The following is a 26,170-nucleotide window of genomic DNA, read 5'->3' as shown; positions in this document are numbered from 1 at the left end:
AATTATCCATAATTAGCTTCCTAAAACTTTCACACTGCTATTAAAATTTTGTCCACTTAGGGGGGCGATTTCCAACTTTGGGAGAGAAAATCAGGTTTGATGAGAAAAGCATCTGTGCCAATATCTAGAGAAGGGCTTTTTGTTGGGGTTTTTCTTCTTCCCAAAATAACACGCTTTCTCCAGGAAAATTACCATGTGCATTCTGGGGGATTTTTTAAAGCAATATTTAGAGGTAAGGAGCTGAAATACAAAAGCAAATACCTCTTAGGAAAATAACAGTTTTGTGAAATCTAAGGGAGATCATTGGCTCATTGTATTCAGCTTACAAGTGCCCAAATACCACCAACCACACAACTTCAGTATTGAATTTAGATTCCCCCTTTGGACAAAACCAGGATCTAAGCAGCCACTCTCTTGACCAGCCAGATTTTGATCACTGGTTTGCATCTTGAATCACTTCATTGATATAATTACTTGCAAACAATGCAGTAATTCTGGATTGTGAGTCTATAATTAAGATAAGGTTCTACCCTTAATCACACACACTATCGATAGCTGTGCTTTGCTTTGTTTTGAATTCCTTTTTCCACCTCAGGTTCACATCCATTCTCCTTGTGCACATTTGAGAGCTTTTAATGATGCACACTGGATCAGTATTAAAGTTACTTGTTAATTGAAGGTGAAGTGTGTAATGAATTTTCTGGATTTGTACATGCATATTATAACTTCTGCTTTGATGAACTAAGGAAAAAAATGAAAAAGAAAAATCAACTTGCATGCTTTTTACTTGAGAAAATTGTATTGCATTAGTAAGTCAAAGAATGAAAGAAGTTGAAGGATCAATGAATTTACACAGGAAAAAAGTTGGATATTAGGCATATTTTTAATAACTAATGATTTCATCTTAAAAATTCATGAAATTTAGGTAGAGCTCACTGAAAGTTTGAGCTCTTAGAGGTGACAAAAAGCAATAAGCCTCAGGTCCGTGTGCTACACTGCGTTAACTTACACCAGCATTTAAAAGTGCTTCATATTTTCTTCAATATTTACTTTCCTCTGCTAGTTTCTCCTGTTTCCATGTGACCCATGGAAACAGGAAAAACTGGAAACAAAATTAAAAACCAAGAAAGCATGCCAGTTTTTTTAATCTATGCAGTATATACCTACACCAATGGGCTTTTTCTTCTATTAATTTCAATAGGAACTTCTAAAAACAGCATCACAAGTGAGATGCAGGCGTTTGCTGTGAGTTATTTCCTCTCTCAGAGTACAGCATTTCACCTATCTCTTTAGGGCCACACCTGTGTGTATACATGCTGACAGTCAAGTGTGCTGTCAACCTCTAATTCCAGAGCTAAACAAACATGTTGCCAGGCTGTCATCTTGGCCACTGATCCATTGCTGTTTCCCTCTTGGCTGAATTACCGTGGAAAATCCTTTCTGCTTTGTTTCTAGCCCCAGCCACCCATAGAGGGCACCCCGAATGTACCACGCTAGTCCAAGGACAATGCTTCCTGTTTGTGAGAATCATTCCCTTAAAACTAAGCTTATAAAGTGGAAGTTGTCAAATCCCCTAAATTTATTTTGGTACTTTTCTTCTCAAAATGTTCCTTAAATAAGTTTTTTTACATAGATAAAAGATTTTTTCCTGATTTTACAATATTGTTTTTCAGAATAAAAAGAAAAAAAAAAAAAGAGACTATTTTTTTAAAGTCTCTGGAAAGTTAAATTTAAAAAGCTTAATTATTCTGGCTTTTGTACTATAGATGCATTTGTAAATAAAATTGCCTTTAGTGATGAACAAGAAAATCTTTAATAAAAGTTCTACTATCTTCACCTCATTTTGGTACTATGTAATTACTTGTGGAACCACATATAAAGCCTAGGAATGCTTGAGGTTAAATAGAGACTTGGATTTTAGATTTTGGGATCTCTATCCATAAACACTACCAAAACTGTTTTGAAATTTATTACATAAAGAACATTCTTACTCACTTTGGTCTGGGTGCTGAAAAACTCTGAAAAGTCCTTGGAAAATTCTGGCTGCTGCAGATACCACAATTTCTGATTTGGCTAATTGGTATTAAATGTTCTTTTGTTTTAGGGGCTGAGAGGGGAAAATAAGTGGGGGTTTTGCACACACAGCAAATGAAGCTACATCGTACTTGTAGATACCTGCACATACTTGCACTTTTTTTGCTGTAAAAATGAGAGTCATGTTGGACTGCCTTGAGCTTCAGCATACTCCCTTTTCTCAGGGCATGTTTACTCATCATCTCTAAAATGATCCTTACAGTCTGGTCTCCCAGAACAAATATTCTTTAGGAGTGTTTCAAAAACCTGCTGCCTTGGGGATCTGCTCCTACTGAATTAACCTCCCAACCCAAGGACCATGATGGAGCAAGCCACAGACTTTTGAGCTTTATCTAAACACCTACGTGGAAGGTGTGACAAACACACCTCATGCACAGTTTCACCCGGCTTTGCAGCTATGTGCTCTGAAGGGATTTGCATTTCACCACCCTTTCTCTCCCAAATACACACACTTCTGCTCCCCAGGAAGACTTGAGTCACGTGTGACCCTAAAAGCCCAAGTGCTATAAAACAGCAGCCTCATCTGCTCACTCACCAGTGTTCTTGGTGTTTTCAGATAGGCTTCCTTGGAGTCCAGCTCTGATAGAAACCCTAATCAGAACTTTGACAGATGCAGATGTGACAGTAATCTGTTCACAACTTATAGGATTCAAGATACTTCCTGATATTGGGATGATGCAAGCTTGTCCCTGGGTATAAAGCAGAGAGCCTTTCAGTTACAAGCATCCTGTTGAAGGCTAACCCTTCCAGCAAACAGGGTTATCAGGTGTCAGAGCTGGGGGGAGGCAAGGAGGTGCGTGACACCTGCTTGCTCCTGTTTCTTCTCCACCCAATTCATAGTGAGAGATGTGTCTCAATAACCTCTAAAATCACCATTTGCCAAGGGAGAAAACTGCCTCCTTCCTCACCAGTTCCAGCAGAGGGACTCAGCAGTGAGCCCTTCAACCTGCCGAGAACAGGCATCATTATCAGAACTGTTGTGCAGCATTTTCCTGTGGAATCTCAAGTGCCTCTGCAATACCCAGTAGAGACATTAAATTAAACCCACACTAATTCAACTCTATCAGATAGGACAAACTTCAAGAGCTGTGTTAATTAAAAACTTTCCCCCAACACCTGTACTTAAGGACATGGAAGATTCTCTTGTCACTTGAAGTAGCTGAAGCAAGACGCTTGTTTCTAAGGAGATGTCGTGGCACACAGTGCTGAGTTCTGAGGTGAAAATTACTTCATGAAATTCTTTTAATTCAATAGAAATATTTGGATAGGCAGTAGTTTCCCAGTGGAAGCATCCAGGTATTGTTTTAATATAATCCCCAAGCCCTCTGCCCAGATCCAGCCAGTTAGTTCTGTGCTGGTTTCAGATGGTGCAAAGGGGCAGTCCAGGTGCCTTCTGGATTATGAGACAAAAGGGGAAACCCACGTCAGTCTATTCCATGGCTCAAGGCACTCCAGGAAGGAAAACAAACACCTCAATTCTCCCCCAGCCACCCAACCAGCTAAGGAGGGAGCCATGCTACACTCACACCTGAGGAACATCCATCCACCCAGCTCCCAGCTGGGCTTACCAGCACATGGGAGCAGGGCTGAGTAGGGAATGACAGGACAAAGCCCCAGAAGCTGGGAAGGGTACAGGGTCCAGCACAAGATTCCACAGAGACACATGAACTTGGACAGGGAGAAGCAGCCACACAGCAGGGCTGGGAGCAGCTCTGGCCAGAGAAGGAGACAGGGAGATAACAAGGTGCCTGAGAAAGGAGAAGGGTTGCATAGGCTCTCCTTGAGGAGGGGAAAGCCCACCTACTTCCAGAAGGAAGTATCAGAAGTTTGTCATAGTGTCAAAAAAGAGCCAACAGGTACATTTACAAACCCCTGCTAAAGGCTGATGTCTGTTTCTCTTGAGCAACCAGCCATGCACAAGGGATCACCTGCTGTGGCTGCTTGATATCCACCTCTCTCTCACAGCTAGAAACTTGCCAGCCTTCAGCTGAGACAACTTCCACTGAGACTGATGTACTCATTTCAAGCTCTCCTGACTGCACATCCCCTTTCCTTGGGGTCAAAGATGACTTTCTACACTAGACACAACACCCCTCCACCCTTCTTCCTGCATGCAGGGCAGTTACTGCAGCTGCCCAGAGTGACTGGAATCATCCCAGTCACCCAGGTCTTCTGATTGTCACAGCTCCCTCCACTCTTTGGAGGCTGGAGAAGCAAAGCTTAAAGCAGGGCCTTGGAAATCTCCCCCAGGATACTGTTAGTAAGAGAGTAGTTAGTGTCTCCAAGGCATTCTTGGGAAATCCAAAAGAGTTAATATATTTTGTGGGAGAAGAAAAAGAAATCCAAGACTGGTGAAGGAGTTGGAGAAAAACAGTGTGTAAAAGTTGTGCAGATGAGCCACACAATAAGCGAACCCACTATAAAATAGAGGCTCCTTGGAGAAGCTGTGACTGTGCCCTTTTTTAGTGTAAGAGGAGACAGTCTGGCACAGAGCATTTTAGCTTGGCAAGGGAAGAGGGACTGGTCCAACTAGAAAAGTGAGGAGGCTCTGGTGAGCTGGAATCTCTCTTTCCATAGTGGCATTCAGTCAAGTCTGATTTTTCAAGAGAGCACAAAGGAAACACTCACAGACACTCACAGGAAGCCAGTCAAGGAGCAAAGACCTTTCATCATCTGTTCCTCTGTCCCCCCAGCTCCACCCCAGAAGACAGTTTCCAGACTTTCCAGTCAGCCCTGAGATGTTGACTGGAGCACCAGCTTCATCAGCTCTCTGGCATGATCTGGCTGCATTCCCTCCCACCTTCAATGAGATAAGAGTCAGGAATGTTGTTCACACAATGGGTGTTACTATTCAAATCTGGAAACCAAAGCAAACATCAGGCATTTGCTGCAGGTCCCAAGGAAGTCACGATATGACTTCCATATGGAAATGAAAATATTTTTCCTGGTGAAACACCAGCTCTGAAATGAGCTCTTTTCTGTGTGTTTCTGAAGACAAATGAAGGAGGGCTTCATCAGGAAGGAGTCAGAGAAGGGAACACTTGGCAGGGAGTTGCACTAACTCAGGTAATTTGAATGCTTCTGATTATCAGAGATGATTCACTTCTGTTCACTTTGCACCAAGTATTGAGAAAGACATTGCATTTATCTGCATTGACTCACTGTTTCACAATGAGCTTAAGGTATCTTTACTACTATGACAATGGGAAGGCTTGGACATCCAAAACCAGCCAGGGAAAGACTGCAAAGGGTTTTGGTAAATCCAGACAAATTAGAAAATGTGATAAAGAACTCAAGTTTCTCCTCCTCTATCACAGAGTTGCTGTGAAGATGCTGAGAATAAAAATGCAAATGTTTTGAGACAGCTGTCTGTCAAGATATCAAGAGGATACTGTGTGTCTGGAAAGATTGCTTTGATTTTTATCACCACAAGATGAGTTTTGCTGTTATAAAATCAGACTTACAAGGAACACATTGTCTCATTACTCTATGGAGTTGCTTTCAATAAGATTACAGACAATTCTCAATCTCATACATCCTTGTTAAATGGAACACCTGGAACTAAAACCACAAAAAGCCAAACTTATGGTAGGGACCATTTACAGAAGCAAAGAATTCATAAAATTTGAGACAGAAACATAGAATTTAATGGCTGAATTAAGTACAGCTCTTAAGAAAAATTACAGGAATGAAGGAAAGACAGCACAGTTCTGTGTATGTTTGTTATGGTGTTACTTATCAGGTACAATTAACATGCCCTGATATAATGGTTCTCACTGCTCAACCTGCACTGGTATTTACTGTCACTACTGTCAGAGCTGCTCAACACCCAGAGAGGAGATGGGGTTTCTAAAGCATTGGCTTCCATTCAAGCATCTAAATTGATAGCCATGTTCAGAGGAAATCTGATTGCATTGGACACTGTCTGAAAGAACTCCTTAGCTAAAAGGAGTGTTTCTTTGCCAAAGGAGGCACACGTTTTTAAAAAAATAAATGAAGAAGGAATGGAGTGGGAGGAAGAGATACAACTATACTCAGTGAAGTGTTATTCCTCAGACTCCTTCCCAGTCCTTGCCTTCGTTCCCCCTCAGCAATACACAGTGTCTTCTTGGTCAGGGAGAACATTCCCTCTCCAAGGTCCTATGTCACAAGGTGAAAATCATTGCAATTATTAGGCAATAGCTGTACAGTGGTAGCACCTAAGCAAACACAGCTCATGTAGGACTCTATACATACGTACCAGAAGTACATCCTGGGAAATCTGGTATAGGTCCCAGCAGACAAAGAGGGCAGAAAGAGAACAGACACATACAGAGAAGAGGACAACTTGACTAAGGTCACTGAAGCCCTCAGCCGTGGAGCTGTGAAGAGATGCTAGCACTGCCAAGTCCCTACACAGCCCCCTACTTCTGCAGAGCAATGTCCAGCACAGCTCACATTTTGTTGTGGACAAGTAACATTGCCCTGCATTAAAAGATAGTGGGGGCCAAAGCATTGTCCTATTAACTGGGTATCTGTGCATGGTTGCCAAACAGGAGGTAAGAGATATGCATCGGATTCTGATGAATGAAACACAAAAAGATACAAGCACAATCACATGCTTATTGCTGTATAGAGATGAACTCTGTAATTAGCATCTCTGGGGTAGTGTCCCAAAGAGAAAACAAGAAAGGAAATTGCAATGTGTCTATTTATTTCCATAGCTACTGTATGACTGAGAGCCACTCAGCAACCTCTGCTATTTGTAGGAGGGTTTCCCAACAAAACATACCAAAGGCGCAGGAAAAGGGCTTGTGTGTTGTTTTCTAAACACACAGTAACATCCCAACAGGTAGAGTTCCCCACCCTGTAAAGGAGAGGGTGTAAAAGAATGCTTTCCTTAGAGACAGTGGGACATAAATCACAAAGCCAGGCTCAGGGCATGGAAAGAGAACACACACAAATGATGAGATTAGTTCAGCTGATTAGAGCCAAACACACCAAGGCTGTGGGTTCAATCACTGTTTGATCATTTCACTGAAGAGCTGAAGTTGATGGTCCTTGTGAGACCCCTTCATTTGAGAGTATTCTGTGATCCTACGATCAGTGACATAAGAGGAAGCTGAGATTATTTTAAATATCTGCCTCACCACTGCTGAGACAGAGAGAAGTGACAGGCTAGAAGACGCCAAGTGCCAAGTGCCTGGTGTGCCTGGTATGATCATGCCTCTCCTGCTATCCATTCCCAGCTCTGGGGACTGAGGGTACACCGGACCCTGTGGTCTCCGAGTGTGCTGTTCACATTAATGACTCTTATTATCACACAGTCCTTAATGGAAAGGCACAATGATCCAAACTTACCAGTCTCTCAACCCTCTCGCTCAGGTCTCTAAACCTTCCTGAGGATTGTCTGGAAAATTCATTATTGTACCGGATGTTGGTGATTTTTACATTGGCACTGTAATAGAACAGCTTCTGATCTGTAAGGAAAAGAAGAGGAACAGGCAATACTCAAAGTACCAAGATGAATGAACTTTAGAGAAACACCTGGCACCTGACTTCTAGGGAGTGGATGGGCCTTCAGCTGTATCCAACCCATTCAAATACTGCTTCCAAAAGCTAAGAGCAGTCACTTGATTCGGTTAGGTGATCTAATCCAAGTTTTCCCAGCAGTGACATTTCTGGCCAACCAACAGCACTTGGGGCTCACACAGAATCACAAGCTGCACCTTGCTGCTTAGTTACCTTCCTTCCTGCCTGTCCACTCAACACCAAGCCCTGGCAGGAAGCTGCAAGTGATCAGAGAAAGGGAACAGAGATACACCCCAGAGACACATGCAGAAAGCTCTGTCTGCCACTCATGTGAGGGAGACCACACACTTATGTATTGACTTCATCCCAAAAATAGATCATGAGAAAAATTTGAAATGAGTGAAAGTAAATGAAAACCAACAGAAACCACAGCACTATATCACCCCGCACCGCAGGAAGTGTTCCTAGGAGATCTGCAAAGATGCTAAGTGAGGAAGGAAAGAGAGCTCTAGAGAAGCAAGTGTTTTTCCCCCCAAATAAGCTTTAGACAGACTGGTGAAAACTCATAGCATCATCTGGCACAGCAGGCACAGAGGAAATTCAGTAAGCATTGGAATAGTCGTACGTTATGCAAAACTTACCATATGCCAGAAAATAAACAAGGAGACCAATGGTGATTGCTGCTGCCACTGCTGTTCCAATAACGATTACAGCAATTTTCCAGGGCTCAAAATGTCTTATTCTGATGGCTGACTGATGAATTCTGGGGAAAAATAAGAACACAGGGAGATTATTAAGAGATCCTTTTCTATTTAAGGCCCCCTCCCGCCCACCCCCCCGCCCCGAAATTAAGCTAAAGTTTTCTCCCTCAACATTAGCTGATTCTTCCCAGCAATACAAATTGACTTCTCACCCAACACGCTTGAAAATGAAACCATGACACAAGACTATTTTGAAATAGGTGTTGGGATGTGCTAGAAGTCAAAGAACACAGACAGGTTTGACAGTTTTAGGTATTATTAGGGCCAAATCAAATAAGAGTCTTACTAAGATTCTCATGTGACTCCCAACTAGAAATTTGCAAGACCAAAACTTATTTTTCAGCTAGGTGAACTTTCACACAGCAATGTATCCAGCTTTCAATTGGTTAAGCAAATCATCTATCAGACACACTGGAACCTTTGCTCCCAAAACTGCTTTGTGCAGTAAAATTGGGAAAAAGCACCCCATACTTTGTATAGTACACATCTATACATTATTCCAGCTGTTCAGTGCACTTCAGCCTTCAAAACAGAGCTGAACAAAAAAGAGAAAGAGATTTCAGAGGGCCAGCCTATGTTTCCTGCCTTATTCAGACTGAATCGAAACACAAAGGCAAATACTGCTTTAAGCAGTGTTTGCTGAAGTGACAGAATGACAGGGAAGGGCAAAGACATGTGAGTAGGAACCTCACCAGAGGCTTCTCTCTGCTGTGCTCTTAATTGCATGGGTACTAATCCAAATTAACTCATTAGAAAAGCCAATGGACAGTCAGTATTATTTTAAAAACGCCCTGAAAAAAAAGTTTGTTACAGCAAATTCTGTCTTTGTCTATAAACTCAAAGACTCCTTAAGAACCTTAAAGCCATTTTTCTATTATCAGCCATTCCAAAACACAGAACAAGAAGCCACTATTTTTGGTAAAGAGTCCTTCATTCTGTTTCACACACCTCACTCATGCAGACATGCACACCTGGCGCAGCCCACCTCAGAAAAGCAGGCTGCAGGGATCCTCCCCCCAGGGTGTGAGGTCCCTCAGCGAGTTCCCACGTACAAAGTACACACAGCTCACTCCCAGAGCACACACCTCATGAGCCAGAAGTTTAAATACATCCAAATAAGCTGAAATAATTGCAAGTGACCCCTGCAGCTGTGTGCAGGAAAGGGACAGCAAGCAACCGTGCATGGCTCATAAATAGCAAAGCAGATGCTGATATTTCATTTTAATTCCAGTGTGATGCCTTACAATTACAATCTTATTACTTTGGCTTGGAAAACAACTGACTCAGGCCAAATATCATGATACGTGATTGAATGAAAATGGGAGTAATAATTTGTCACTTGGATCTGTTCTGACTTGTTCTGCATGTCCTATTTAGTGTTCCCTTCCCTCCTGCTATCCTGTATAACAGCCATTAACCTCTCATCAAGTTTGCGTCAAAACTCATTTGTGACTCCATAGCAAAAAAAAACACCCCTAAAATGCCAGACAAACAAAAAACAACAACCAACCAACGAGCCAACCAAAAAGACCCCCAAAAAGCAAATACTGAAATTGAATAGTCCTGTTAACAGTTCAGAGATGAGCACCTCCAAAATTATTTCTGAGACTATTGTATGAAAATTGCCTTAAAACTTCAACTGGAGAAATGAAAAATATAGAAGTATAAATAGTCAGGACTCTACCTCACTAACAAGATTATTTCTAAGTTGTAGCTTTTAGGTGAAATCATGAAGTCAGTGGTGAGTTCAACATGCATGTGTTGTTTTATGGTTTGTTGGAGTTTTTTTTCCCTCACTCCAGGTAATAGTCTTTTGCATGGCCTAAATGCTTTGCAAATGTGTCTATTATGTTTGAAATGAAACTGAGTTACAAGAAAAGCCAACAAAACAAACACAAAAATGCATTTAATTTAAGACATCCTACCCTTGTCTTCTTGTAGATACTCTCATTTAAAGAACAGTTGTCTTGATTAGGCTGCACAGAAGGAAAACACTCAGAAGGTCTTTCAGCTGTAATGATCCTGGCATAACCTCAAACCAAAATGCTGGGTTGGAGAAGCCCATTTGAAAGGCTGAATGCCACATCTGCACCGCAGTAGGGTGAGCCTGAAGAAATTACTGCCTATTGTATCAGTGAAACAGCAGTTTCAGACCAGAAGTAACATGGCTGGGACACAGTTAAATAGAGTACTATAAATTTGAAACCTTCTCAGCATTCTCTGGTATATAGTGTAAAATTTTTTGTAAGTCTTATTCTTTATTTCTTCTATTTCACGTTCCATGTTATCATTAACGAACAGAAGCCCCAGTCCACAACAGTTACTCACACATGTGATTTTACTCACACTACATGACTTTCACCTAATTCACAAAACCTGTTTGAGAACATAATTTCAAAGATGTGCAGAGGGGTTTCAGCACCAGCTTCTAAACTGAATTTCCTCAAAAAAATTCATCTTAGAAAGTCACTTAATAGGAGAAGGAGGTGCTGTTTGGGATTTGCATGTCTTTTTTCTTGATTTTTATTTTAAACCTTCCCCCTTCCTTTAATATATAAACAAGAAACAGCTGTTAAATTTTATCCTCCACTCCTAATTTCTTTTAAAAATGAAAATTTGTTTTAAAAACAAAAGGTATTTCTGAGCAAAATATCCTTGGTTAGGCTGTACCATCTGGACAAACATTTTGAATAGACAGGCTGCAGACTAAGAGGATTTCTAATCCAGGTTTTCAAAGATATCTGTGAGACAAATGCAGAAAGATTATTGAACTGATAATTTTTTATTCCCATTAACTTTGAACTTTATTACTGCTTTGCTGTACCTTCTAAGGTTCATTCCTCAAAAATTAATTATTTTATCTGACATGTCCCCTGTGTAAACTTGAACAGCACTTACAGGGATTCAGTACACACAAGAGAAATATTTATTTGCCGGAACAGTTATTGTGCCAGAACTGAAACAACTGAAATCCATGTGATGACCTGTCGGGGCTTGAACACTCTGGAGAGAGCTGATAAAAGTTCAACACTGTGAATTTATTTTTCTCAGACCAAAAGCCAAGCAGTCTTTGCTTACTCCATGGGAGCTGTGTGCTCAAAGCGAGGGAACAGGCACGGAAATACACACTAAGATTAAAGACACTCCAGCTGGGAAAGTCACTGAAGTCCTCCAGAGTAGAAGTGGACATTTTATGCCTGAACCAAATACCTGAAGATGAAAGCTCCCCACCGACCTCAGAGGGCTTTCTGACAAGGTCCCTTCTGCTTGCAGCTGAAGTGGCCTGTCCCTGTTCCCCAGGAGCTCTGCTCTTTCCCAGGAAACCGTGTCTGTGCAGTAATCTTAAACGCCCTGCAAACAAGGACTGGATTTCATCTCTTGACAGAAGACTGCCAGGAATTAAGATTTTCCAGTGTGGAAAAGGAGTTAAATACTTGCTGGCAAAGAGAAACAACAAAAACTGCCATAGAATTGTTTACACTGACATAACAATTTTACTTCTTTGTCCTCTCTTGGTTTCCTAGTAATTCCCAACATCGTCTCTGCTTTTTCAACTGAAATTCAGCTGACATTTTCCCAGAAATACCCACTGAGACCTTTCCTGAACAGTGGTCTGTGATTTGGAGCCCTGCATTCCATACTTTGATTCCTTCACATCATACACAAAGAAGCTTTTCAGGAACCTTTTCCTCAACAAGGAGCTCACACCAATGAATGCAAAGCCAGAGGGATCCCTCCTATTATGCATTATAGAAGGCATAAGAAGGACACAGTTAATTATGTCTGACTTTTAGTAACAGAAGAGTATCAAAAGAAAAATGTTAGTCTCAAAGGAAAATTTAAAATATTGCCTAATATCCTTTCTTGGGTTTTGAAGGATGTTTAATAAACAAATTATAAACATTGCATTAAATAAATCATAAATGCACTTGACTCACTGCAGCCCGAAACTCTTTGCTTGTAGAAGAAATTAGTGTCTTTTACCTACTGAAATTTAGGTTCACTTCTTGCAAAGAAGCAGAATTAGAACTGCCATCTAGGAGTCAAACTGCCTGCTTCAACGGAAAAACCTCCAAGGTTTTCCTCACCAGGGCTGGAAGCACATTTGGACAGCAGTGGGAGACCTCCATTACCTGCAGTGAGCTTTGTGTCAGAGGCAGTGTCCAGCTAAGTCAGCATGCACCAGGAAGGAGAGCACAGGCTCTGCTTTGGCACGCACCCACTGGCAGCGGCTGCTCAGGAAAGGTGCTGACAGGACAGGCTGATGAAAAGCCAAACCCAAAACAGTCACCTAGAGATGATCTCTTGTGGGCTATTACACGTCCTCTGTTTTTAGTCCTTCCTATAAGAGAGGCATGCTTAGATCGACAAAATTTCACCTCTGTTTTAGGATACATACAGTACCTATCTCTTAAGGTGCTTTGAGAAAAAAAAATATATAAAAATCAGTATAGCAGTAGTTGTAATATTACATTACAATGCAATGTAATATACAAATACACAAACAGTAGGACAGTGATGTGCTTCAATTTGTTTACTGAAATAAATCTCTTTACTGGTACATGAAAACTATACTTACCATCACTCCCAAGGAGCTCTGCAAGTCTGATACCGCTCTTCTGCTGGTGTACATTGTGACAGCTTATGTGGACTCAGAATCTGACCTTCCTTTGTTCATCTGCCTTCCTTTGTAGTTTAAATGCTTATATTTCTGGATAATAATATCTATTCCTGTGCTTTATACTTTATGTGCTGGTTTTGACTGAGATACAGCTACTTTTCTTCTTAGTAGCTGGTACAGAGTCATGTTTTAGGCTTAGTGTGAAAATACTGTAGGTAACACAGTGGTGATTTAGCTGTGGCCCAGTAGTGCTCACTGTCAGTCGAGGACTTTTCAGTTTGCCACACTCTGGCAGTGAGCAGATATGAAAGGAGCTGAGGTAGAGCATGGCCAGGGCAGCTGACCTGAACTGGCCATAGGGATATTCCATACCACAGGGCATCATGCTTAGTATATAAATGGGGGGAGGGTTGGCTGGAAGGGGCCATTCCCTGCTGTAGCATGGGCTGGGCATTGGTCAGTGGATGAGCAATTGTATTGTACATCAGTTGTCTTTCTTATCTCAACTTATTGGTTTTTACCTTTTTTTCCCTAAATATCCTCCCCATCCCACGGGGATGAGGGTGATGTGTGTGAGGTGTGAGTGGCTGCATGGCACTTAGCTGCTGTTTGAGGTTAAACCATAATATATGATAAACAGTTGCTAGGCTGGGTAGATAAAAAGTGAAATGCTGTAATCTAGCAATGTATTTTCATTGGACAGAAATGGACAAATTTCTTCATGGGAAAAATGCTGCTGAAATTAGAGAAAGCTCCCTAGACAGGTAGTTCAGCTGATATTGAAACCCCAGGCAACTCTCCAGTGGCAGACAAATTGGATAATTTCTGCGTTCAATTCTGTATAAAATCTGTCTCCCTGTTATCACCAAATCTATCCACAGACTACATGAAGCTTTCAGATTGTCCTATATCAGAAACATGTCAAATTAAGCCATCCCAGGTTTTGTGTTAGCTTGGCTTCATTCAAAAGGAGAGTCTGTATTTAATAAAAAACCACAAACATGGAAGGAGTATGAGGTGGAAGGCGAATGCCTTGATTTGCAAAGCTTATGCTGACCCGAAATGCCCAATCATAAAACTGCATGGGAAAACCAATAAAGGGAAACACTTCTAAAACACCCTCTAAAAGGAACAGCAGAGGCCAGAGAAGCTGCTGGGATTACACTGGGGCTTACTCAGGGAATGCAGATGACAAGATTTTAAGGCTCAGGAGGAGGTCTTTTCTCATTCTAGTTTTCTTGTCCAAAATGGCCAGAAACTAAGGGAAATCAGCAAGGAAACATCAATGGTTCCAATTCCATATGAGTCAAATCAGGTGTGGTTTGTACCAGAAACAAAAGTATTCCACTAGGGTTTCCTGAATTCAGGATCTGCTCTGGGACAAACTGAGCAGGATAGGTTCCTCTTTGGCACCATACCACATTTGCCTCCTGCAATGATCGAGGTAAACTCCCACTAATGCCAGTGGCACATGAGTGTCCTTGCACCAGGGCTGGCATCTATTTCCTGCTACACCTCAGCAGTCTGTAATTTGCATTCATTTTGCCCACCTACTGCCTGACAAATTGGTGCAAGTGGCACTGCATTTCCACCTGCATATTCACTTTTAGACTGCCCTATACGACACCAGCCACTCTGCACCTCACCCTGCCAGGGCACAAGACCTTCACAGGGAAGCTGCAGAGAGGACACTGCACCTGCTTCCCAGAGGGCAGGACACAGCACAAGCAGCAAGGCTGTCTACTCCACCCAGTTTTCCTCAGCAGGTTTGCTTCCTGAAGGATTTTACAGAGCACACATTTCCTACTTAGCTTGAAATGCTTTGAAAAGTGGCATCTTGGAACTGGATAAAGCTAACAGTGAAACTCCACTCTTACAAAGGACTAAGGCAGAGGAGGACGAGCTCAAACAGCAAAGCTTACAGCTCCACACTCAGATCCACATCCCTGCCCAGCAAAGAACTCTGGTTACACAGGGGCTTTGATTAAGACTGGGCAGTTTTCATCCCTTCCCCCAATGTACTTTAGATTTTATAATAATTTAAACAACCATTTAAACAATTAAATCCTTTCCTAAATAGGAAGCAGCCAAACTGTGCTCAGAGGTTATTTAACTACCCTCTAGCACACTGTCATTAAAATTATTTATACCACTGCTGATATCACAAGGACATGGCAAGTAGATTTACATCCAAGTAGAAAAAAAAAAAAGGCTTTTCAGTTCTGTTAGGTAGAGAACTCTCTTTTAGTTTTCCCTGCTTATGTAACAAACACAAACTGATAATCACAACTTGGTGATTTCTTCTTTACCTGACAGACAGAGTAGCATATATTTTAAGTTATGGATATTAAATGGGGCAGAAAATCTTTGGGTATTGAGCAGGGTACTACTAAATAGGGTACTACTAAACAGCACAGAGCCCAAAGATGAACTTCACCCTCTCCTGGCAAAGTCAGGATTATTGACTAAAATTATATTGTTTCCACAAAATGAGAACAACACTTCAGTGGGCACAAAGAATAAGTTTTGTCCATCCAGAAACAATGTTTCTATTTCAGCATGCCCTGAAATTACTTTAAAAACCTAACTTTTAAAAATGCCGAGGATGGAAAAAATAAGTAGTATCCTGCAATCATCCACAGCCATTTGTCCAAAGCAACACAGAGAGAAGACTAATGTTGTAGTTTTTAAAAATCACACACAAAAATTCAACCATCCTGCCAAATCATTAGGATTTTAAAAAATAATTCAATTTATTTTGAATTTTGTCCCTGAGGTCATGCTTTTAAGCTTCATCAACTGCTGAGACAACAACAACAAAAAAACACACATGGGAGACTGAGCATTCCCCTATTGCCATATGAATCCAGAACCCAGTGAGTTAAACAGAAATTACAAATTCCAAGATGCTTCTTGTACATCTAGAACCCAATCTCTGTTCTGACCCAAGATACAATAATAGAGTGCTGCACCTGGAAGACTTATTTTTGTAAAAATACTCTGAACTTTCCAGTGCTGTCTGAAATATTGTTATGGTAAAACAAAACTAAGGATATCCAGCATCTCTGACTGCCTGAAACACTTTCTGATGCAAACCACCTATTCATTGCTCCCTAGAAATCATGGCTTCTTCATTAAAATACAAAGGATAAAACCAGAATGATGAATATCTATAGTGTTCCCCTTATGTAGTTGTGCTGACATCACTTATTTAACCAGGATTTTTTGCAGGATTTCGGGGAAATAATTTTGCAACTACACCTGACCAAACCCCATGTTTTTCAAAAAATCATGTTACTAGCACTTCATTTTGACAAAAAAGAGCTTCTTGGTTTCTGCACTGCTGCAATAAAAGCCTGCTACAGGCAGATTTAGATGATCAGAAGGAAGAAAAGAAGGCTTTACTTCTGCATTTCTCACTCCAGCCACATTACTCTTTTCACCCAGACCACAACCTCCAAAACCATCCTTTCATCTTGCAATTTCCTCTTCAGATTTCCCTCTGTTTATCATCCCTTTTCAGAATGCACATTTCAAACAGATCCAGGATGTACCCCAGGTCTAAAAGCATGAAAGAGGCATAGATAGAGCATTGAGCAGCAAAGCTAAGAGAAAAACCAGATTTCTCCTCCAGACCTATGTCCTTGAAGCTCTAAAGCTTTCCCACAGACAGTACCCTTTAGCACCATTACACCTCCAAATTGAACTTGCCAGGTTCAAACATGCCACCTACTTTTGAAGATCCCATGGTAGGTCCCGGTAGGCCTGGTAGCCTTTCTGCCCACCAATGAAGGCTTGGCTAAAGTCTGGACTGCGCAGAGGATGGTGCTGGAAAACGCAGGAGTCGCATTGACTGGTGTGACGGGAAGGGAAAGCTGTTGAATGAAGATCCTTCATTGAGGCACGGTTGGCGCAACACCCAGCACCCTGTGGGTTATTGCAAAATGAGGGAACGAACTTCAGAATAAAAACAAACAGAGGTAAGCATGGAGTTGATAAGGAGACTGCAACCTTCCGATCAGCTCCGCATCAAAGAGCTCCCCAGGCAGAGATGGAGTGAGCAGATAAACCGGCCCAAGCAAGAAGACTTGTTCTTCGCTACAGCGGAACAGGAAGTGCGTGAGATTTCCCTTTTCCAGCACTCCCTTTCTGTCCAGCTTTTATCCCTACAGCAGGCCTTGCCTTGAGTGGCTGCACCTTCTACCACATGCTCACTGTAAAACCCACAGCGGAGAGGCACCACGCTGTCTGCAACGCTAAGTCACTTGTCTTCTGAGAGAGCCAACACAGAAACAAATATGGACGTAAACGGCTTGGTCAGCCAAGCCTGATCTACCTCGGTGCTCACTCATCCACAGCTGTCCTGGACTCCCTTGGCATCAGGGACAAGACAACTATAAGTATCCAGCCTCCTAATTACATGTTAGTCATTTAATGGTTGGCATAACCCCGCCTGTGGAAAATGCTTACTCTGTGAAAAGGGCCACCAATCTCCTTGGAATTCCCTTCTCCCAGCACAAACGTGATTCTTCAGAGCCATCTGGAAAGGGGGGAAAATGGAGATTCACTAGTGAGAAAACATGCATTTACATCAAAAATTGAAAATCACAAAGAAAAAGTAAAATTACAAGAAAGCAAACCTGTTTTCTGCTGTTTGATGCACTTGCATTTGTGCCAAAAAGCTTGAAGCATTTGGTATTCTCATGAAGTCTCAAGATTTCAGTTATTTTTGTTGGAACATTCACTCTCTTCCAGAAACAGCCTCAGAATAAAGGGAGGGGAGGAAAGAAAAAAGGCAAGAGGAAAATTTGAGGAAAATTTTACCAAAACATATGAAGTCGTTTTCCATCTTTCCCCAATGTTATCCATTCACAGGCATTTCAGTGCAATTGTAGAAGCATCTGGGCAGACTCTTTTGAGGACAGTGGGAAAAGCTGATCACTGCTGAACAGCATTTGCTGTTTCTGCAACAATGATTTCTTCATTTGCTTTGATCAAATCACTTGGGGTTTTTTGGCTTCTCCGAGCTCCCTGTGGAAAGGACATTGTCGCAGTTGCCTGCCTTACCTGAGGCTTTACTGACTGAGGACACAGGTACCTGTCAAGCACGAATATCCTCCCTGGGCTGTACCTTCCATTCCCCACCAGCCAACCTCTTATTTTCCTGCTCAAAGTTAGTAAAACTCTAAAAAGATTGTGCACAAAGGATTCCCTGCTCCACCCAGAAACACACACATCCGCACAGGAATTCAAGCACTTGATGGAGTGATGGAAATTGATTACAAACCAATTCAATGCAGGAGTCAAGAAAATACCTTAGAATTCCTTGTTGGGGTCTTTTTCCTACTTTTTTTTCTTTTTAATTTGTTTGTTGGGGTTTTTTTTCTTTTTTTCTTTTTTATGCTGGGAAAAAGTGGCCCTTGAAGTGCTTACGCTGGAAGATGCAGAGAATTCTCCCTGACGTGTGCAGAAGTTCAGTGGCAAACTCTGACCACCTGGATTAGGTAAAAACGTATTACAGGAGAAGTAGGTTTTAGCAAACTGATAGATTCGGAGACATCATTTACCTGAAATCTTGAGCCCTGAAACAAGGATGAAAAACATTCATTAGAATTGCAAAGGTTCTCAGGAAGAAGTGCCAGAGAAAAGAATTGGACAATAGACGAATGAACTTCTGGTATCTTTCGGATCACGCTAGGACAGACTATTCCTATTGTTACTCCACATTATGAATAACAAAGATATTCCTAAAAAATTATTTCAGTTTCTTACAATCAAGAATATTTTTCAACCTGACTAATAAAACTTTAAGTAGGTTGCCTTTGTTTGCAAATTAATTACACATTAAAATGAACTGCCCTGCAAAACAGTGTGAAATAAGGATATACACTTGCTTCTTTCAGATAATGCAAAATCAATTTACACATACCTGTGCCCCAGGAACAATGGTACAGACAGACCAAGAAAAGACAATAATTAACAAATAATTTTCCTCACAATAAATTATCAAGTTGCACAGTGCTTGGTATGAGGGTGTCATTCAGTAAGCTAGGCAATTAGTAACCTTTTTTGGTTAATACTAGGGAAGCAGCACGGAAGCCAGCTATCAAAGTGTGGGGTGGAAATCCAAGAATGTGGGTGCACAGGATTTTGTGAATGAAAGTGCAAAAAGGTGTAATGACCATTCTCTCAGTTTAACCCTGCAAAGTGAGCCCAGCCGGTCAGACAGACTGCTTGCCTAAGAGGGGTAATGACAGACTGCCTGGGTTTGTGTGCGCACACTCACACAGCCTCGCGGGCTCCGGGGACAAAGAACACCTTTAGAGAAGACCACGGGCCAGTCCTGTAGCAATAACATCTTCGGAATTTACAAGCAAAGATGTTTTGCATAACTGTCTACCAGTTCCTCAAGCTGTGAATTTCAGACCAGAGACAGCAATCAATCATTTTAAATTGAGAAGTGAGTGCTCCTGTCAGTGATGTTTGACAGAACTGACAGAAGCTCTGTTGAACAGCCTGAATGTTAAACAACCTGAATTAATTAGAGCTGCTCTGAGCAGGGGGTTCAACAAGATGACCTCTGTACATCTCTCCCAGCCTAAATTACTCTGTGGTTCTCTGTGAGCATCTGACAAGACCAAACTGGTACACTGCGAGGAAATCCTTCCCTTGGACAAGCCCACTCCTTTTTCCATCAGCACACCTGGACACCTCAGTTATGGCTTCAGGCCTCCCCCTCCCGAAAAACACAAAAATATCTTGCATATGGCCTTCAAAAATCAGCTGTAAATGAGCTGCATTTCATTATACTTTTTCATTTCAGCTGTAGACATGCTGCACAACTTTACTCTTTTGACCAAAAAAGGTCACCAGTTTATTATCCCATGCTTTCCTATGCTACATGAAATGCCAGCCATGGCTTTTAATAACTGCTGGCAGTTAATAACTGATAAGCAGAAAAACAAAAGCAGAAAATCCATTAAAATAGACTTATTCTCCAGAGACAATGTGAGGGCTGGGAGAGAAGCCAGGACCTTTATCTTGAGCCTTGAAAAGTCACTTGGGGCAAAATTTTATTACAGGCCCATGCGGCTTTGAGGTATTGAACACGTGGAGACTCTGGGATGCTACAGCAATGGCCTCAAGCTCTGAAGTATGCTAGATCCTGCCCTGGCTGCTTTCCAAACAGTCCCTCTTTCCAGGCCCTTGTAACAGAAACTGCTACACCCGTCTGAGTTGCAGCCAGGGAGGCCAGCCCAGAATACCAGCAACGCCCTTCAACAACAGAAGTCCCCCAGTGCCAGTCATTAAAAACAAATGCATAGCCCATCACCCTGTTTGAGGCAAAAAGGTGGCACACGTGTGCCTGCCCTCTGCAGCTGCTCAGACAGAGCTGCTGCTTGGTGCAGTGAAACAGGGCAGCCTGCATTTTCTTCTGTCAGGCTAACAAGCCTCTCTCTACATCCAGTGCATGAATCCTTCACTCCCTGGTAAGGCACACAGCATCTCCAAGGAGACAGGAGGTCTTCACATGACTTAGACGGGGCTTATAAAGAAAGAGAGCACTTTGAAATATAAATAAATCTTACAGGCACAACTCCAATTGAAGAAAGGAAGAGCAGCATTGTTTCACACAATCTGAAGTGCTAGAGGGACTTACTGAGAGCACTTAGACATAGCTCTGTGGATGGCAGCACACACAAAACAAGGCTTTTCCTACATCTCTGCATCCCCAGAAAATACATAGCTTGAATTTGATCTCATATTATTTGTCAGCAGCTAAGTTGCCTGGTAGAAGCCAAAGAGAGTCTGAGATGCTTTCTGCCACAGATATTACCTGTTTCAGTTTACTCTGCAGCAGCATGCAAGATCCCACATGGCATTCTTGTCAGTGGGCACCTGATTTATCATACACTGCATTAGCCTTCAAGGCTTCCTAGACTAAATTTGACATAATGAAAATCATGCTGAAGACCTCCATGCTGCAGCTGTTTTGACTCTAGCTGTACTTTCAGCCACAGTTCAGGAGATCAGTCCCTCTGATAGAAACATGCGGAGTACCAAATGAGGGTCCCACTTGGTTCGCTGCCTCCCTGTGAGACCTGCTCTCTGAGCTCTCTCTCAGGTAACTTGCTTCCTACTTAGGTGGCACAGAATCGACGTTTTCCCTTCCATGTCCTGCTGTTTCCATTGATTATTCTAAAGCAACAATCCCAGGGAAGTCTGGGACAACAGCAGTGATATGGCATCTAAGGGTCAAGCATGAAAAGGACCTGGTGTCAGGCTTCTTTAGGCTGGCTACCAGGGCACTTGGCTGTCCCAGACACAGCTGACAGGGACAGTCAGTCCACCCAAGAGACCCACCCCTTAGACACGGCCAGGTGCCTTTCCCTGAACTGCTAAGGCACTTGGAGAGAACAGAATCACAGAGCAGCTGAGGCAGAAAGGGAACTCTGGAGATTACCTAGCCCAAAATCTCTGCTCAAAACAAGCATAGCTGGATAAGGGTGCTGAGGATCATGTCCAATTGTGTTTTGAATATCTCCAAGGATGGAGACTCCGTAACTTCTCCTGACAATCTGGTTCAAAGTTCAAGTACTCTCACAGTAAATAAGTTTTTTCTTGCATTTTCATCACGCTCTAGCATAGGAGACATCAATTCCTAGCACTGTCCCTCCATCTGGTCTGTCCACTGGAGAAGGAATGTTGCCATCAGCAGCCCCCTTTGGTATGCAGGTCATCTGCTGGCCTGGAGATCAGTGCCAGACTATGAGTCAGAGCTTCAAAGGATGCAGGTGATCCCAAGAGCCTGGTGAAGGTCAGAGATGTGTGACAATTGCTGCTTGTTTGTATTGATTTGCAAAGAACAATCTGTGGTTTAAACAGACTCTGGATGCCAGGCTGATGGCAAGTCCTTCCTCAAGTAAGGGACAGCCAGGTGGCACAACTGGAAGGTGGAAAGCACAGGCACAGAAGGGACAAACATCACATAGCAAGCACAACTCTGGTTTACTGCAGGGAGGAAGGAATTCATTAGCTAATCAAGTGTATTGGAGACATGCCATGTATTTCTCAGACCTATGCATGCTTATATAAAAGATAAAGCTGCATTTTTGGGTGATAAGTTTCTCAAAGCTTTCTTAATTGAAACTAATTTTTTGCAGCTGAGAAAAAGCCACAAACAATGAGTGGCAAACAAAGTGTTCTTCAAAGGAAGTGTGATTTAAGAAAGGGTTCAATTAGAAATCAAAGATAAAGCAGATTAACTATTTCTATTTGTTCTATTTGTTTCTGAAGTTTTCTAACCAGATGAGTTTTGAAGTTTTCTTTGCAGCAGTAATAGATCAGACACCCAGCAAGCTGAAATACTGACAGCTTTTGTAGAAGGATGCTGTTTAGCCACACATACAAAATATCATAAGAATTATTCTTCTCTTCAGTCCTTCACTTCAAACCCTTTGACAGAAACTCCACCCACATAGCCAAATACAACCACACCAGCTGAGCATATCTTTGGGTCATGGCACAGTTACCAACGTAACTCAATGCTCATAAATGCTTTATATGTTACATACACAACACAGGCTCTATTAGAAAATCAGCACAAAGCTGTTTTATAAGCCATAAAAAATATTTTTATTAAAGGACATAATATTTTATTAAAGGACATAATTAATTTTATTAAAGGACATAAAAAGTTATGTCCTTTAAGAAGTCTGTCTCTAACATTCCCTTTCTTGCACTGGACCCAGTAAAATGGGACAAAAGGACTACTCTTCTTTCAAACAAATGGCCACGTTCCCATCTATAGCCAATATGGCATATCCTGTAATACTGCAATAAAGCTGTTGCTTTAAAACTCCTTTTTATCCTCTTAAATAACCTCAAATTCCAAGTTCATTCTGCTGGCTGTTAGGTATTATAGGCCAGGATTGCTGAACTCCAGCATGTATCTCCCTTCCAGCTCAGAATACAGTACAATTTGTACCAAGTTTCCCACTATGGACAAGGAAGTGGACAAGAAGCAATCTGATCAGTGCCTTCAATCTACAAGAATCATGAGGAATTGTCAATATGGGAGACCAAAGCATGCCACTGCAAACCTCGCTATACTTATCCTTGCAAGCTCTCAAAATTAGTGCTGCTCTGCTATCTTGTATGCAAGAAGGCTGACAAGCTCAGAAAACTGACCCACGATGCCAAAAATACCTGACCATGTCTACTCTTCCACAGGACAAAGCTCTGGCTTTGTTGTTGCAGATAAGCAGACAAAACCTGCTCAGCCCTTGCTCTCACAGCCACAGCCTACTGTATTTAACACACTTAGAGGGGAGAGAGGGACGCCAAGCTTTCCAATGGGAGAAGCCCGAAACTCACACAGTGCTGCAGATGCCTGTGCTTAAAGCCTCCAGCTTTAAGCAGCTGCAGCCTCCCCAGATTTTGCATGCAAACTGTGTAGCAACTCTGCATCTTCAAGGCAGCAGGAACACAGTGCCTTGTCCTCCAGCTGCTCTCTAGTGAGTTGAAGCAGAGCACCACCAGCTGCCAAGGGCGTAAGGCTCTTGTACAATACGATTCACCCTCTAGTGGATGACACAGGACCTGTTTACCTGCACAAAAATTTGGGTAACCACTGGCCAGGTGGGTAAATTCCATCCTAGTCTGGATGACGTTTTGCTCATCTAACAGCTTCTAACAATCAAAAAAGCCAGATGATTAAGAGAACATAAAAACCAGCACATAAATCCATGGTATAGAATCAGTGTAACCTCCTCAGTTCTAAAACAGAGAAGTCTCCAACTTAAAGTTGCCATGATGCAGGAAATTAGTAAGTATATGAAACAGAAGGTAAATTTAACAGATTTTATTACATTTACATATAAATTACATTGCTGTGTGTCATGCATGATTGTGTAGTTAGATATATCCCATTCTGCCTTAAGTGAAGATGTTAATTCCTCTAAAAACACAGATGAGAGAAACTGCAGCTTGTAGCTTCACAAATTGGTGAAAATGCAGCTTCAAAGAAATACAAATCTGCTAGACCACCTAAACCAAGTAAAAAGCTTTGGCTTCAGGTTTCTTTAATTTCTCTCATGAAAAGCCAAACAAGGTTGATATCAGTGTAGTTTTGGCACAAGTAAGGGATTCGGGCCCATCACGTCCAACCATACCAATATTCCCTTGGATGAAGCCTGTTCTTTCAAATGCTCTTCTTGATTGTCACCATTTGTACTGCTTTGCATCACCAAGAGGCCTCAGAGCATGTGAACTATATTGATCCCAGAAGAAACTGGAACTGAAATTTCCAGATGCTATAAGGAGAATCTCCACAAGGTAGTCTAAAATAAAGGCTTCCAAAACACCCCAAGTGGAGGACAGCCAAGTCCTCTTCATCCTTGCTCCTCCTGGCTGCACTGTGCTGGCACTCAGCAATAAGAGAGACTAGGTACTGTATCTCTACAAGTAGACCCTCAGAAATAGCAGTTCCTTAAGCAAATGAAAGTTGAGTTTTTAAGTTTTGTTTGCACCACTTTGGAGAATGAGATTTACTCCAGCCATTGAGACTGAGCTAAATGCTTAAGGCTTTCTGATATAGTACCCAAAAGAAGCAAATTGGAAAGTTCACAGATTCAAAGTGAATTTTTTTGGACATTTACTTATCTATTTTGGGAAATCAGTGAGAAAGTTCATATTTGCAATCCTAAAAATGTGAAGTGTGCAAGTTACAATGAAATCCAGCAGATAGAGAAACCATTATGTCCTTTGAAAACCCAAGCCTAAAGTGGTTTGAAAACTGAAAATCCATAGTATTTTTAATGATATTTATGAAGAAAAGTATAAAATTTCATTCACCATCCTAGCAAGACAAGTGCTATAACCAAGAAAAAAATTTCATATATATTTGTCATATATCATTTTTAAGCTTCCTATACCAAGCAATATATGTCAAAGACATATTCAGCTGAAGAGGCTGAAATGAAATTTGTTGGGCTCAGACCTATGGAACCAGTCTGACTGTGTTTATTCCCTATGTAGAAATTAAACCACCAAGTTCATTTCTGAAGCTCACAGCATTCCACAAGAAAAGTTCCTGGAGAGGGAAAAAAAAAAAACCCAAGTGCCAGGTATACACAAGTGTAGAACACACAACAGCTGCAGACCTTCTGTGGGCTTCCAACTATTCCAGTACCTCCAGTGAGGCTCCAGAAAAACTGTTCTCTGGACTGACAAACAGATCACAGGACATGTAATCAAAATACTTCTATTATCACTGCTCTGGAGGGATCACTGCTCTATTTGGGCAGCTCTGGTAGCAAGCTGCACAGTCCAAAGGGGATCCCTGAGCTGCCATTGACTTAGCCAGCTGACTGGTGCTCAACTTGAACAACGCTCTGATCCTAAGACTATAACCACAGAGGGCCTGTTTCCCCTGACCCTTCTAACTAAGAGCATACTGAAAGCCTGCTGTATGCCTTTTCTAGCCTGGCAGAAGGTTCTTGCTTGCTTGCCATGCTGGCCCAGCTCTGAGTCTTAGCAGTGTGGCCAGTATCTCATCTCCTGAGTTCTTTCTCTTCTGGTCACAGAGGAAGACAAGAGCAGTTGAGTGGCTCATTATTCAGCAATTAAGTCCACAACACTTGCTGTTGTTAGGATCGGGATCCACATTAAGTTGGAAAGCTTTCAGACACACCAAGGAGTGCATCCCCTCCAAAAATAGGTGTGTTCTGCTGCTGGGTTGTAGAAAGCATTGGATATCTACCTGGCTGACAGAAACATGGGCTCCTGAAAACATGAAGCCAGAGACAATATGAGGTTTGTGTGGCTGAGATTAAATGAGTCAGCTACAGTTTGGCAATGCAAAAGAGGCAATTCTTTCTTCCTATGAGAAGAGAGAGCTCTGTATATAAGATTTCTGGGTCTCTCAGAAGTTCTGTCCTGCTCTGAAGGACAAGGACATTTCCACTGTAATGCAAAAGCTTTTTTTTTTTTTTTTTTTTTGTTTTTGTTTTTTCAGGATATAGCTAAAGATGCACATATAAAACTATAAAGACTTGAGAACAGCATTCACAAGAATAAGAAGTTTGAGAAGTTTTTTTTTTTTACGAAGGTCATACTAAGATTGTTTCAATCATCCATCCTGCACAAAAGGCAAAGGACTTTTATTCAGAAAAATACAGTC

At 41.8% G+C, this 26,170-nt stretch overlaps 1 protein-coding gene across 1 annotated transcript in view; it reads right to left on the bottom strand.

Moving 5' to 3' along the window:
* LOC121360280 (transmembrane protease serine 11E-like) overlaps positions 1 to 16,884 on the bottom strand; it is a 39,512-nt gene extending 22,628 nt beyond the window's left edge. The window contains exons 1-3 of the mRNA XM_041480001.1: positions 16,721 to 16,884; positions 8,247 to 8,368; positions 7,435 to 7,553 (exon numbers count right to left, since the gene is read on the bottom strand). Coding sequence (XP_041335935.1) covers positions 7,435 to 7,553; positions 8,247 to 8,368; positions 16,721 to 16,884 — 405 coding nt within the window. The remainder of the gene's footprint in view (positions 1 to 7,434; positions 7,554 to 8,246; positions 8,369 to 16,720) is intronic.
* Positions 16,885 to 26,170: the final 9,286 nt, after the last annotated feature.

The sequence above is a fragment of the Pyrgilauda ruficollis genome, unplaced genomic scaffold (genome assembly GCF_017590135.1).
Source record: "Pyrgilauda ruficollis isolate IOZ18807 unplaced genomic scaffold, ASM1759013v1 scaffold5, whole genome shotgun sequence".
In the NCBI taxonomy this organism is placed as follows: domain Eukaryota; kingdom Metazoa; phylum Chordata; class Aves; order Passeriformes; family Passeridae; genus Pyrgilauda; species Pyrgilauda ruficollis.
This window is presented reverse-complemented; position numbering and strand designations above follow the sequence as displayed.